The 14,255-nt window shown below is 43.4% G+C and overlaps 1 protein-coding gene and 1 gene segment (V, D, J or C); one reads left to right on the plus strand and one right to left on the minus strand.

The window, feature by feature from the left end:
• Window positions 1-4,395: 4,395 nt before the first annotated feature.
• On the minus strand, window positions 4,396-6,401 carry LOC118796504 (zona pellucida sperm-binding protein 3-like). Its single transcript, XM_036555424.1, has 9 exons — window positions 6,249-6,401; window positions 6,041-6,159; window positions 5,601-5,704; window positions 5,357-5,534; window positions 5,169-5,286; window positions 4,978-5,069; window positions 4,822-4,907; window positions 4,619-4,732; window positions 4,396-4,502 (listed from the first exon to the last, which is right to left on the minus strand). The coding sequence occupies exons 1-9, from the start codon at window positions 6,384-6,386 to the stop codon at window positions 4,396-4,398; spliced, it is 1,056 nt and encodes a 351-aa protein (XP_036411317.1). The 5' UTR covers window positions 6,387-6,401.
• A 2,710-nt stretch (window positions 6,402-9,111) lies between these two features.
• LOC118769135 lies at window positions 9,112-11,123 on the plus strand. The segment is given in 2 exon segments: window positions 9,112-9,214; window positions 10,655-11,123. Coding segments are annotated over 2 exon segments (423 nt in total).
• Window positions 11,124-14,255: the final 3,132 nt, after the last annotated feature.

The raw sequence follows: 14,255 nt of genomic DNA on the forward strand, positions 1-14,255 counted from the left end.
TCTAATTGGTACCTTGCCTGGCCAACCTTTGGAACTTTGTCATGCAGTACTTCTAATATTGTGGCTCTGTATGGTTTTTCGCTTGTGTTGTATTGTACCTCACTTGTAATCACTTTCATTGGCCTCAACCTTTGAATTTCATTTTGTAAGAAAGCTTTTTTTGAAATCATCTCACTATACATGGATGAATAAGAAACCTGACATACATCTCAGTAAGGATTTACAGTTTTCTGTTGTATGGCAATGTTCTTATTTTTATTTTTAAATGTAAAAAGTATTGTGAATGTGTTTTACGTTCGAGGGGTAAATTTAAGGATTTGTGGTTTCCATTATGTGGTAGTATGTAGTAAGATTTCATAGTTCTTTGCAGAATGTGATGTTGGTTGATGTTCAGTAGTTTCTTTGTTCTTGAGGTGGGGTAAAGTGCTCTTTGGTTTTTTGCGGTACCCTGTGCTAAGTCTGTGATTTAGTACTTTTAAGGTGAAAAAATTCTTTAAACTTGGGTGGGATGAAATTGACGGCAGGGTTTTGAATTTCCCCCAGCTATTTAGGAATGTTATGTACATGAAGGACATTATATGATATACACAATTGGGTAAACTGACAAAAAAAAAATCTTCTATGAAGTCATTGCATTGAAACCCCAACCTTCAAATGTCATCCAACAGGGAATCATTAAGAACATTCTGGATGTCTTGCCATTCATTTTCTGTGTCTGTGTATCAGGTTAGAAGGTATGTGACAGTTATTACTGAACCATTTAAGCTCAGTGTGGTAGAGCAGACTTCCTCAGTGTCGCAGGTCAGTGCCTCCACCATTTGAGTCCAGCTGCAGCAGTGCAGTCACTGTGCAGCCTGACTGAGGGAGGTTTTTGTACGACTCTCTAACACTGTGTGAACACATATGTACTACTGATGTAGTGGTAGCTCTGACAGTAATAAACTCCTGCGTCTTCAGCCTGGACTCCTGTGATTTTCAGTGTATACTGAGTCCCAGATCCACTCCCACTGAAACGATCAGGAATCCCAGACTGGCGACTGGTAGCATCATAAATCAGAAGTTTAGGAGCCTGACCAGGTTTCTGCAGGTACCAGTGGAGGTAACTATAAGCATTTTGACTAGCTGTACAGCTGATAGAGACAGTGCCTCCCTGCTGAACAGAATGAGTTGCTGGAGTTTGAGTCAGAACTACATCTGCTGCTGATTCTGAAAAACGAAAACAAGGAAACATGTTAATTCAAAAAGCATTTTCATCTCAGAAAAAAAATGTACTGTACATATTAAATTGTTGTGGCAATAACTGAATCTGAATAAAATAACAGCACCAAAGATATTTCCCATATCACAAATTAGACCACCTTACCCTGAGCAATGAGTGCCATCACCACCCACAGTAGAACGAGCGACATCATCATTGAGCTGTCTGAGTCAGTGTGTCTGAAATTGCTGAACAGACAATGATCAGCACTGGGGCTCTTAAAGAGTTTGGAGCGGTGAGGCAGAGTAGGTATGCACAGCCCCTTCCTCTATGCAAAACCTGAAGCAGAGAGAGGCACTTGGAGGTGGAAACAGCAAAAGTGTTTTTGAGGGCTGGGATAATTACACTGTAGGGCCACTGCAATGCAGACATGATGCCATAAAACATGCTTATATATAAACTGGTCACAGCACTGGAAACCTTTACAAGTAAATTCATGATAAATCAAATGTACTTTAAGCATTAAAAGATATATTCATTCAGGCACATTCATAATTTATTCTAATTGGTACCTTGCCTGGCCAACCTTTGGAACTTTGTCATGCAGTACTTCTAATATTGTGGCTCTGTATGGTTTTTCGCTTGTGTTGTATTGTACCTCACTTGTAATCACTTTCATTGGCCTCAACCTTTGAATTTCATTTTGTAAGAAAGCTTTTTTTTAGAAATCATCTCACTATACATGGATGAATAAGAAACCTGACATACATCTCAGTAAGGATTTACAGTTTTCTGTTGTATGGCAATGTTCTTATTTTTATTTTTAAATGTAAAAAGTATTGTGAATGTGTTTTACGTTTGAGGGGTAAATTTAAGGATTTGTGGTTTCCATTATGTGGTAGTATGTAGCAAGATTTCATAGTTCTTTGCAGAATGTGATGTTGGTTGATGTTCAGTAGTTTCTTTGTTCTTGAGGTGGGGTAAAGTGCTCTTTGGTTGTTTGTGGTACCCTGTGCTAAGTCTGTGATTTAGTACTTTTAAGGTGAAAAAATTCTTTAAACTTGGGTGTGATGAAATTGACGCCAGGGTTTTGAATTTCCCCCAGCTATTTAGGAATGTTATATACACGAAGGACATTATATGATATACACAATTGGGTAAACTGACAAAAAAAAAATCTTCTATGAAGTCATTGCATTGAAACCCCAACCTTCAAATGTCATCCAACAGGGAATCATTAAGAACATTCTGGATGTCTTGCCATTCATTTTCTGTGTCTGTGTATCAGGTTAGAAGGTATGTGACAGTTATTACTGAACCATTAAAGCTCAGTGTGGTAGAGAAGACTTCCTCAGTGTCGCAGATCAGTGCCTCTACCATTTGAGTCCAGCTGCAGCAGTGCAGTCACTGTGCAGTCTGACTGAGGGAGGTTTTTGTACGACTCTTTAACACTGTGTAAACACATCACCACTGTGGTAACTCTGACAGTAATAATCTCCTGCATCTTCAGCCTGGACATTACTGATGGTCAGAGTGAAATCAATCCCATTTCCTCTCCCACTGCCACTGAATCTAGAGGACACTCCTGAGTCTCTGTTTGATGTCAGGTAAATCAGGAGTTTAGGTACTTCTCCAGATCTCTGCTGGTACCAGGCAAGAAAGTACTGAGAGCCACTATATTGCAGAACTGTTGTACTGGCCTTACAGTCAATGGAGACTGATTGACCAGTCTGAACTGACTTGGCTGCAGACTGAGTCAGAACAACCTGCCCCCAAGACCCTGAAGAGAAAGAGAGAATAATTGTAGCCATAACAACTTGATAAGCATGCTGAGAAGTAATAGTGAAAAAAGAATATATGCAAACGGGTACCAGTAATTGTTTTTATATTGACATGAACTCTTCTTAGGCATACCCTATGAAAGTTAGAAAATTTAAAATATTGCTCTCACCCTGACTGCAGTAGAAAAGTGTCCAGATGAAGATGGTGATAAAATTCATTGCTGCTCTGGGCTCTCTTGTCATGACAGACAGCTCTCAGTCATGAAGTATTAAACTCACAGGATTATAAACACTCCCAGAGCACTGAAGCATGTGCTGCCAATGCAAAGTGTCCTCTCTATGCAAATGCTCTTCCTGGGTACAGCAGACACTTGCAGCCCAGCAGTGCTGTGGACTGAGACATATTTAGATTACAAAACAATCAATTTTTGGCATTTTTCCACCTATCAAAAGGATACTTATGTCACCACTGCCCTATTGGTACTGAGGGCTCACCTACTCTCCAGACACCTTTGACCTGGTAAACACAGAGGAGCAGGAGATGCAAGATGTTCCTGGTATTACTGTCAGTAGAACTGCAGTTCTGAATATAAAATTTGTCACATAAAAATGGCTTGCACCAAGTGAGGTGTCCACAACTGCCCCACTGGCACTGACACCCACACTACTGCCTAATTGGTAAGGAAGTCTCCATGGCTACCTCCACTATTCCACTACTATCTTGTTGTGAACTGGGAAAGAGGACAGGAAGTATGGTTCACTTGGAGTATTGCCAGTAGAAATGCAGTGAAAAAAAAAACCCACACACCTCCCCTCTTGCTGCAGTACATGTACTATGTATTTGAGGGTATGATAGATATATCTGCTAATCATAGTGCCCTCTGATTAGGTTTGAGCTCATGTGTGAAAATGCTATGCTTTCTCCACACCTTTCACACATCCACCTGTGCAGAAGTTAAGACTTGCTCTAAAGTTAACTTCAGACTGACATGACAGTGGAAGTCCCCATATGGTCAATCCATTCCCCACACTCCATGAGCAAGTAGTTGCTTCACCTGGTTGCATCCCTACAGACCCACACTAGCCATGCAATGGGAAGATGTCACTAAAACTGCTAGAACAGGATGTTGTTCATGCTTAGACATGTCAAGCTCACCATGGCAAACATGCCAAAGGGGGGCCAAGCAGCTGCACCATGAACAGCCATGTGCCGCTATCATTAGGGCAACCCTTCAGGTGAGGGGAAGCATTGAAGCACAGAGCAATCCATGGCCATACTGAGCATGGCAGGGGGCTACCATCTGGTTGCTCTGCACCCCCCAAGTCATGCAACCCACAGCAAAGTAGAAATGTGACCACCAGTACCATGGAGACTCATGCAAGAGGGCTGAAGTTGTAGCACATTTTATTGATCATTTATACAGATAGTTTGTGTTTCCTCAGTAGTACAGTCAGCACAGTCACACAGACCAGACCAGCTACAGCCACCACTCCAGCCAGGACCACAACCTCTGGGGAAGCAGCTGAGGAATGAGCGAGAGATCATGTTATGTACAGGATTCAATAGCAGTCCACTCCCTAGTGGAAAAAGCTTAGCCTGTGACATGGGCAGTTCCTACAATGACACCCAGATAGTTACCTGCTGCTTCATGATCCTTGGCTTCCAGTGGTGACATCTGGAATTCAGGCTCTGCTTCTTGGGCAGACTGGACAATGATGGGGCCAAGGGTTGCATCACCTTCACCCTGCAGTGCTGGAAGGAGCAGGAACATGTCTACACAGCTTACCATGATTAGGTTATAGCGTAGCAGCTGTTAGCCAAGAGGCATAGCATACCTGCACCAGCGTCCACACTCCTCCCCTTCCTGAAGCCACAGCTTGCATCACAGCAGCCACACACCTGGTCATTCCCACCTGCAGCCATCCACCTAGCAGAGGAACAGGTTACTGCTGCCATTCTGAACTAGTGTGTACCATTTCCACCAGTGGCAAGCCTACCTGTTGGCTGCAGTGGAAAAGGAGCAAGCCTTGTACTGCGAGTCAGTTGTAGCAGAAGCTGCTGTGGCTTTCAGATGGCAAATAATGTATACCTGCAGACAAGCAGCCAGGTCAGGAAGAGGGGTCAGTAAAAGCTGGCTGCATTAATTCCATTTCAATGCTGCAACATTACTGCTGCTTGTTCTACTCACTGAACTTCTGCTGTCCTGGAAGAACCTGAAGGCATCTAGCTGAATCTTCAGCTTGTCATCCTGGACCCTGGGCAGGAACTTGGAGCGGGAGTCCGTCAGCTTGGCATCCATCAGGCACCTGAAGAGCCAATACTGCAGTTCACAGCTCTTACGTAGGGCAGGGTATTCATGCAGCACAAACCACTTACCCATGGTTCTCAATGAAGGCATATCTGGGGACTGCATTCAGATCAGGGACTAGGGTGGCAACACAGCTGTCAGCAAAGACACGGAGGGGCACGTGGTTGGCCTGGACCACAGAGGCTTCGATGTTCATGGTGTCTCCCAGGAAGAACACGTTGGATGTCCTCTCAGCTTGCCAGTCATCTGCAGACAGCTGTGTTGGTCATTACAGCACCACAGTCAGTGAGGGTCATGGGCAGTCCTGCTTACCAGTCATGAGCCTCAGGGAGAAGACCAGGACATCCTCAGCAGACATGGTAGAGCGGTAAGGGATCCAGGTTGGCTGCAGGGCATTGCTGCTGACATTGTGCAGCCTGGCAGGGGAAGGTGAGAATAGCCAAATTATTTCTATTGCAGATTCAGAGTAGAACAGAGCCATTGTTACAAAATGTGCAAGCAGTTTCTGGTTGTTGGGGCACAGGACTCCCAAGAGACATTCCCAGTGCCACCAAGGCCCATCACATCACTTTCCAGATCTGAAGTTAGCAAGCAGACAGAAACATGCAGCCCAGAGTAGAGGGTTAAATTAGCTTCATTGGAATTAGTGATGGCATGCCTGCTTTCCATCATGCAAGCATGGCAGCTGCAGTTACACCTCAGGAATTCAATCCATTGTGTCCCTCCTGTACATTACTAGCAATTATTCTCACCTCATATAATGGCACTGGATACCAACCACAGCTTCATTAGTCCTTACAATGGGAGTATCACCCAATGCTTTGGGTTGGTAGTTGAGGTCAAAGCCATAGATGAGGGAGTCCTCAGTCATCTGTGGACAAGAACATCCAAGTGGTTACAATGCGGTGTCTACACATGCAAGGATTACTGGAGTTGACTGCAGAATGAAAATCAGTGTACCGTCAGTGTGCTGCCACACCCCTGAAGCTCCGTCTCAAACACCACCACTGAAGCAGTGCTGTCCAGGCCAGTGGAACCACAGCCTCCCAGGGTGAGGTCAGCTGGGTCGATCAGCTGGCCAATACCAAACAGGTCCATAGCCACTCGCACCTGGACAGAGCTCTCACCACAATACACGGTTACAACATCATGTCTCAAAGCTGATGGGGCCTGCACTTCAGCCTTGGCAGGCAAGGCAACAGCTGGGGTGGGAACTGCCGGCCGAGGGGCCACGCCCGAGACGCCCGCCGGCCGAGGGGCCACGCCCGAGACGCCCGCCGGCCGAGGGGCCACGCCCGAGACGCCCGCCGGCCGAGGGGCCACGCCCGAGACGCCCGCCGGCCGAGGGGCCACGCCCGAGACGCCCGCCGGCCGAGGGGCCACGCCCGAGACGCCCGCCGGCCGCATAGCCGAATGGGGTGGCATTACATTGGCAGCTCGAGGTGGTGTAACCGCTGCTGGGTGGGTCGGCATCGTGATCAATGGGCGGGCTGGGGTTGGGGCTCCTGGGTACACCGACGCGCCAACTGCAGGCCGAGTCAGGGCTGGATTCTGCGAGTGAGCTGGAGGTGCTTGAGCTTGTGAATGCTGAAACCCTGCCAACCCCTGAGCATCACATAAACATCCAAACAAAAGGAGCCCCACAAAGCCAACCATTACCCCATTTAGCCCCATAATCAAGGAAACTCTCCTACCACAAAAACACACAATAGCCACACCCTCCCGGCAGCGCCACTTTTATACCCTCCTGAATGGACTTGATTGCACCAGACTCCGCCCTCCACCTGATTTCTCTAATCATTCTCCAGCCCTACAGCATTAATCAACAGTTCTGCCTCTTGTAATTCATATACATAATTAAATAGCTTGTGTCTGTGAATTGAAGCAAGCAGCTGGCCTTATTTTAGTGCAGGCGCTGTCCATATTAACTGGTATTATTTCATTTAGACAAGCAGACGTGCACACTAACAAATACACGGGTGTATTCACATAATAGTCTTCTTTAATTTCAACAAGCACGTGAGACAATAATCAACCGGCCAATAAGACCAAGAGCGTCTAAATTTATCGCAATTTAATCGCAAAGTATCCGAGAATTTGCCGTTCAGTCGTAAGAAACCCAGTCATATTCGATTACATATCTCATTCCCATTCCATGGCCCGATACCTGTTTGAATCGCAAGTTTGGAATAAACTAATGAATTGTATCCATGTATTTTTGCCAGATGCGTTTGTGCAAGCATTATTAATTACAACATAGAATACAAAGTGTAAAACTTATTATATTCTCTTTACTGTAGAAAGAGCTAGATCGTTATAAAAACAAGTCGTCTAATGCCATTAATATTAATCCGCATTTTGTTGACCTGCACAATACGAATCAATTATTGCTCATCAGTTCATCCGGGATAAAACTGCAATGCAATACAAATGCAAAATGCAATGCAAAATGCAATCCAATTCAATTAACAAAAACACCTCTATCCACCGGCTCTGTACACACTCTTAAAACGCATGTGTTAGAAATCAGTGATGATTGATTTCTAACACATTCATGCAATGATGTTTTCACCAAATATTGTGTTGAATTTCAGCAATTATCTGGGTGGAAAAGTACACAGACGTTCTACACAACATTGTGTAAATAAATTGGCCAATCAAATCACCAGATCAGCCACAGCCCCTCCCTCACCTCAGTTTGACATGACTTAAGAAGAGCAAAGGTAGGCCTACTTCTACACTGCCAACAATAAACGGTAAGATGTAAAAAAAAAAAAGGTTACTGAGGCCTCCACTACTTTCCACTGATGCCTTTGAACTTGTAAGGACAGAGGGGCAGGAGATGCAGGATGTCCCTAATATTACTGTCAGTACAAGTACAGTGTAATTCTTGCTCACGAAAGTAACTTCCCTGTGCTGTTTCAGTGATGTGGGTCACCCCAGTCCTCTTCATCCAACGAATGTCCAAGTATGTATGTGTGGAAAGGGACCTCCCATAATGCTGTGATCCTTGTGTTGTGATGTCAGTTTTCGTTTGTTGTTTTTGTGAATTTGAGGATATAACTGTGAATATATACATCTGCCAATCAGAAAGTGCCCTGTGATTTTGACTGTCCTCATTTCAAGTTTGTTGTGTACAATAGTATGTGTGATGTGGTTAATGATGTTGTCCAGTATGGTATATGTATCATTCTAGTGTTGTAGACAAAGTAAATGTGAGATTTCACAGAGATTTTCCTGCAGTGCATGAGTTGCTCATAAACACTCTGACTTGACATCCTTCGGTCATACACTGCCCATCTTCATAGCAGTGAGAAGAGACCAGAAATCAGAGCGCACATACAATGCGGAAAAATATCGGCATTCTCGTCATTCAAAGAATGTCCAGTAGGCGGCGGGCTGCAGCTACCGTCGCTGCTGACTGTCAAAACTCCGATGTCAGTTTAGGGCAGGAGGTTTTTGTGCGACCAGTTAATCAGTTTGAATCACTGTGGTGGACTTTCGGTGGGGGGACCAGACTGGATGTCGGCAGTAAGTACAGACCCAAGTTATTTTATGATTTGAAAAAGCTAAATAAATGAAGACCCATGTTTAGATACCTGTTAAAATAATAATCTCATATTGCAGGGAAAATATCATTTCATTATTTCTTTGTTCGAACGTGTTAAAGCTAATCTGTGGCTATTCTTATAGAAAAAGGCACGAATAATTAAAAGCACAATGTGCCTTCATTTGGCCGATCAGGAAGGTAAAATCGATCTCCCTTCGCAAAGAAATGGCGTATTTGAAAAGGAACGAAGTTGTGGTAGGATAATCAGAGCAAATGGTAAAGTTGCCTCTTGTGCGAGAGGTTTTTGTACAGCGAGTGAATGAGTCTGTATCACTGTGGCTCACTTTCGGCGGCGGCACCAAACTGTCAGTTGGAAGTAAGTAACCGCTCTTTTTAAAAATCATCCACACATTCCTCGTTATTTCTGAATAATGGAAACGTTATGTCGCTTTTTACGCCACTTATTGAGAGTTTTCAAATAGTCCAGTTGAATTTTTCGCATTTGCCATTGGGACGCTTCTAAAATATGAGTTTTCGGAAAGTTTATTTCATTTAACATATTATCTACTGCAACCGCAAAACTAATACAATTTCTGATACACTGACTTGAAAGACTTGTTTCTATTAACATATATTAACCATTCCAAAGTCGAACTTTTCTGTCTGTGTTGCTCGTATTGATTTGGATAAAAGAGGTGGTGAACGGACACTACCTGTATCTTCATCATCATTTCGGTGAAGGGGATGATCGGAACTTTAGTTCCAGCAGCGCGCAATGTTTCTATAGGCTGCAGGTGAAATCTGATTTTAGGGAACGGGACTTCTGAGGGCTTTGAACGAACCCTCACTCTGGGGTTCGTTAAACTTATCTTTCACAATCAAATGCAAGTGTTACTTTTTCATCTGCAAGGCTTTGCGATTTCCAGGATCGCTCAAATTAATTTAAATTGTATATTATTATTACGACTGAAAAAAAGGATAAAACTCGGATTGTTTAGCAAAGGTTGTTTGCCTGAACCAATGCGTTACGCGCCCGTATTTTACATTTCCATTCTACAGTATGAAAACTCTTTTCTCGCAAATATGAGTACATTTCTCTCGAAGTCAGGTGTTTGAAGGTATGCAGTCGAATTATTTTACATTTTCACATAAGCGTTTCATACGTAATCGGCAGTTATAATATTCACTTGTGGTCGTTTGTATTGTGAAAATATTAAAATATTATCAGATGATTTTTTTTTTTAAAAAAAGCGCTTCTAAAGGAGCACTGTCTATGAAAGGGAACTTTCTGAATTTCTGTTACTTAAACTGATTATGAAATTATAGTCTTTCATTGAAACACCCAAATTAAGAACAACGACGGCTTTCTGTTGACAACTATTCATTCGTTTCAATGTTTTAAAAACAAATGTTTTAAAAAAGAATTTTTTTATAACGTTTATCATCTTTGAATCCTCAAAACAATCTTTGGCATTTTAATGCAGGAATAAGGAATTTGCAGGAATCATTCATGTAATTATACAAGGTATTCTAAAATAATTTTCTTAACAATATACTAATCATGTAATGGTAATCATATGACTGCACAGATTACAACAGTTTTGGTCCTACTCCTGGATGAAGTGTGTTTTTGAACAGGTTAGAAGAGAAAAGTATATTCTGTTCAATTGTCATGTAAGTTTTGTTTGAGCAATAATAGTTTTGCGATTTGTTCACAGTCATTCCTTATGAACTATTGGGAAACGGTCACATTGGGAGATTGACACGTGGGGGCTATGTTCTGTGTCTGACCTCAAGTCTCTGATCTGTCTCCAAGGTAACCGCCTCCCCACCCTCACGGTCCTGCCCCCCTCCGGCGTGGAGGTGAAGCAGGGAAAGGCCACACTCCTGTGCCTGGCCAACAAGGGCTTCCCATCAGACTGGACGCTGCGCTGGGAAGTGGACGGTAGCAGCAGGAGCTCGGGCGTGGCCGGGAGTGCCGGGGTGCTGGAGAAGGACGGCCTGTACAGCTGGAGCAGCTCCCTGACTCTCAGTGCAGACGAGTGGGCGAAGGCGGGGTCTCTGACCTGCAAGGCCACTCAGGGCTCCCAGTCTCCGGTCACTCAGACGCTGAGGAAAGCTGACTGTTCTGAGTAGGCCTGGCGGAGGCCCAGCTCTCACTCTCTGATTCCACTGTTCTTACTCTGGTCTGCACTCAGCCTCTCTCCTGCTTACTGCTACACTGCTGTGTCACTGGCCTGGTGCTTCACCTCACCCTGTGTGTTAATCCATCCACCAGCCTGGGCTTTCAGCACTAACATCTAACATGTCTCTGCTTGTGTTCTACCAATAAATTTACTGATATTTAGTAATATTACTGATATTAATGTTTGTTTCTGGGAGTTTTTGCTTAAAAGTTGTTACATTAGCTTCACTGAGATAATAAAGACTCTTTCAATCATTACTGTTGTCCTTTTTATTATTATAAGGTCAAGAGACATCTCTACTGAGGGCAATCTTGACTTATCCCCTGTGTTAAAGCACATTATAACATTCCTGGCATTGTTAGCTAATTTACAATACACAATTATGTCAAATTCAATAACGTCAAAACACAAATAGGTTGATACAAATAATGGTTTAGAATCAAAAATGGATCAAATGAAATCATATAGTATTTAATTTCTTAGATGATATCTGTACCATACAATAACCTGTCACTGTATTGTATGAGTGTCCTCCTAAATCATGGGCAGCTGCTCAGTTAGCAGTGTCTGTGTGCAGCAGATCCACAGCAGTATCAGATAGTGGGAAATCCTGAAATGGACCAGAGCAGAATTCCACTGCTGCAGAGTGCCCCTACTGACCCAAAACCCCTGTCTCTCAGGATTGGTACAGGAGCATCTTTAGAGCAGAGTTAGTGTTTCTCTGCTGAATACATGCTCAGACAGAAATGAGAGGGAGGAGGTAATGAGAGATAACTGACCCTGATTCAGTTAAAAAGCAGCAGTTTCCCCAGTGCTGGAGGCCCAAGGAGAAGAGCAGGAACACGTGCAGTGCGCTCAGAGCAGCTCTGTGCAGCAGGATGTGTGCTCAGCTCACACTAACCCCCTGGGGACGGGACCCACATCTGGCCACAGCGCTGCTCTATTCTGAGAGTCAGAAGCAGCCTTCCCCACCCTGCACATGCAAATCTGAGTTTCACCCCCAGATCACAGTTTCACAGCCCAAAATACACCGTGTCTGCAGCAGCTGTGTGCTGCTAGCCTCATGTTTCTGTTGAAGGTGCAGAGGGGGAGGGGCTCGTTTCTGTAATGAAGATGAGAGGTTGAAGGGGGTGACTGCACAGCAGGTCTGTCTTTGCATGAAGCTCAGATTGGAGATTTCACAGCAGAGTGAACTCACACCCCTACACCTGCACTAAAGCACGCGGACACAACTTCCTCTGTGATTAACTATCATGCCATGTCTATAGCAATACATTTCATATTTAATCTCATTTGAAAATGTATATGACATTACGAACACCATCAAACATGTAGTATAAAATAAAAATGACTTATTTATATTAAAAGTTTTCATTTTCAAGGAGTATGAGGCAATGGAGGTGAGCAGAGAGTAAACAGTCTCTTCTAAACAGAGGCCTAACTGTATTTACATAGAGATACAGTGTTACCTAGAGTGAAAGTGATCTATAATTATTTCATGCTGTATATTTCAAAGCAAAACAATCATAGAAGGAAGATGGTCTCTCTTCCATGCTTCTCAGTGTTTCAGTAATGATTTCATATATTGCATAGTCTAGTGTAATGGAGAGTCTCACTTGTTCCTCATAAAATTGTTTCATTTTTATATGTGTATCTAAGGATCTGCCTTTAAAAATTTCCACTTTGTCAATATTTCAGCTCATGTCAATCAATTGCATCTGAACAGGTTAATTATTAGTTAATTGTCCATTTCTTTGTCTTTTTAAGCATGCCTGATTAAGGATAGTGAAATACAGGTATGCGACCACACACCACCTCTTTTGAGTTTAGCTGTGTGCTTGGGACTGGATCCTCTTGTTAGTGGATTTTAAAAATAATTCATGATTTCCTTGTGTTTTCCTTTGAGACAAGTTTCACCTAACGTCTCAATATCGTCAGATATTATTCCAGATAGACAACAATAATTAACGGTGACCACAGACTGTAAGGGGTCATCCCCCCTCTAGCAGAACTCAGACCTCCTCTGCTGTTTAGTGAACTCAGAGTTCCCTGTTGTTGGTTCCCCCTTGTGAGCAGTAATGCTGATGTATGTGGCTGCTATGATGTTCTGCTACAGAAGTGAGTGGTTCAGCAGTGGCAGCTCTGCTGTGGCTTCTGTATATGAAGCAGAGCAGCTCTTCAGCTCAGAGAGGTTTATGTACAGGCTGCAGCTCTGCGTCGCCCCCTGCAGGCCTGCTGTTAGTAACAGTGTCTCAGGTCAGTGCCTCCCCCCCCAGCACCTGCAGTCTGACTGAGAGAGGCTTTTGTACAGGGCTGTAACACTGTAACCCGTTATGGCTCTGCTGACAGTAATAATCTCCTGCATCTTCAGGTTGGACTCCAGTAATTTTCAGTGTAAACTGAGTCCCAGATCCACTCCCACTGAAATGATCAGGAATCCCAGACTGGCGAGTGGTAGATCTATAAATCAGAAGTTTAGGAGCCTGACCAGGTTTCTGCAGGTACCAGTGGAGGTAATTGCTAATACTCTGACTGGCTGTACAGCTGATAGAGACAGTGCCTCCCTGCTGAACAGAATGAGCTGCTGGAGTTTGAGTCAGAACTATATCTGCTGCTGATTCTGAAAAACAAAACAAGAAAAGATGTTAAATCAAAAAGAAATTTCATGCCAGAGAAAAACTGACATGTAGTGTACATATTAAATTGGAAAGTGGCATTAACCAAATCTGAATAAAATAAAAGAAACATCATCAAAATCCCAGATTAGATCACTTACCCTGTGCAAGAAGTCCCATCACCACAAACAGTAGAAAGAGCGACATTATCATTGTGCTGTCTGAGTGACTGTGTCTGAAAGCGCTGAACAGACACTGATCAGCACTGGGGCTTTTAAAGTGTGTGGAGTAGTGAGACAGGACAGGTATGCAAAGCCCCTTCCTGTAGGCAAATCCTGATGCAGAGAGGATCTCTGAGGCATGAACAGCATTGGCTTTGTAGAGGGCTGAGGCCCTTGCAATGAAGCCTCACTGTATTGCAGAAGTGATGCCATAAAATGTTCCTATATAAATGAATTACCACACTGGAAACATGTACTACTAAATTTATAGTAATTTCAATATACTTCAGGCATTAAAGCATTAATACATTAATTCAGATATTTTGATAATTTCAACATCCAAGAACATTTTTTGTCTGCCATCGTATCCTATTGATTTCATTTTGTAAGAAACT

The sequence above is a fragment of the Megalops cyprinoides genome, chromosome 21 (assembly GCF_013368585.1).
Source record: "Megalops cyprinoides isolate fMegCyp1 chromosome 21, fMegCyp1.pri, whole genome shotgun sequence".
In the NCBI taxonomy this organism is placed as follows: Eukaryota; Metazoa; Chordata; class Actinopteri; order Elopiformes; family Megalopidae; genus Megalops; species Megalops cyprinoides.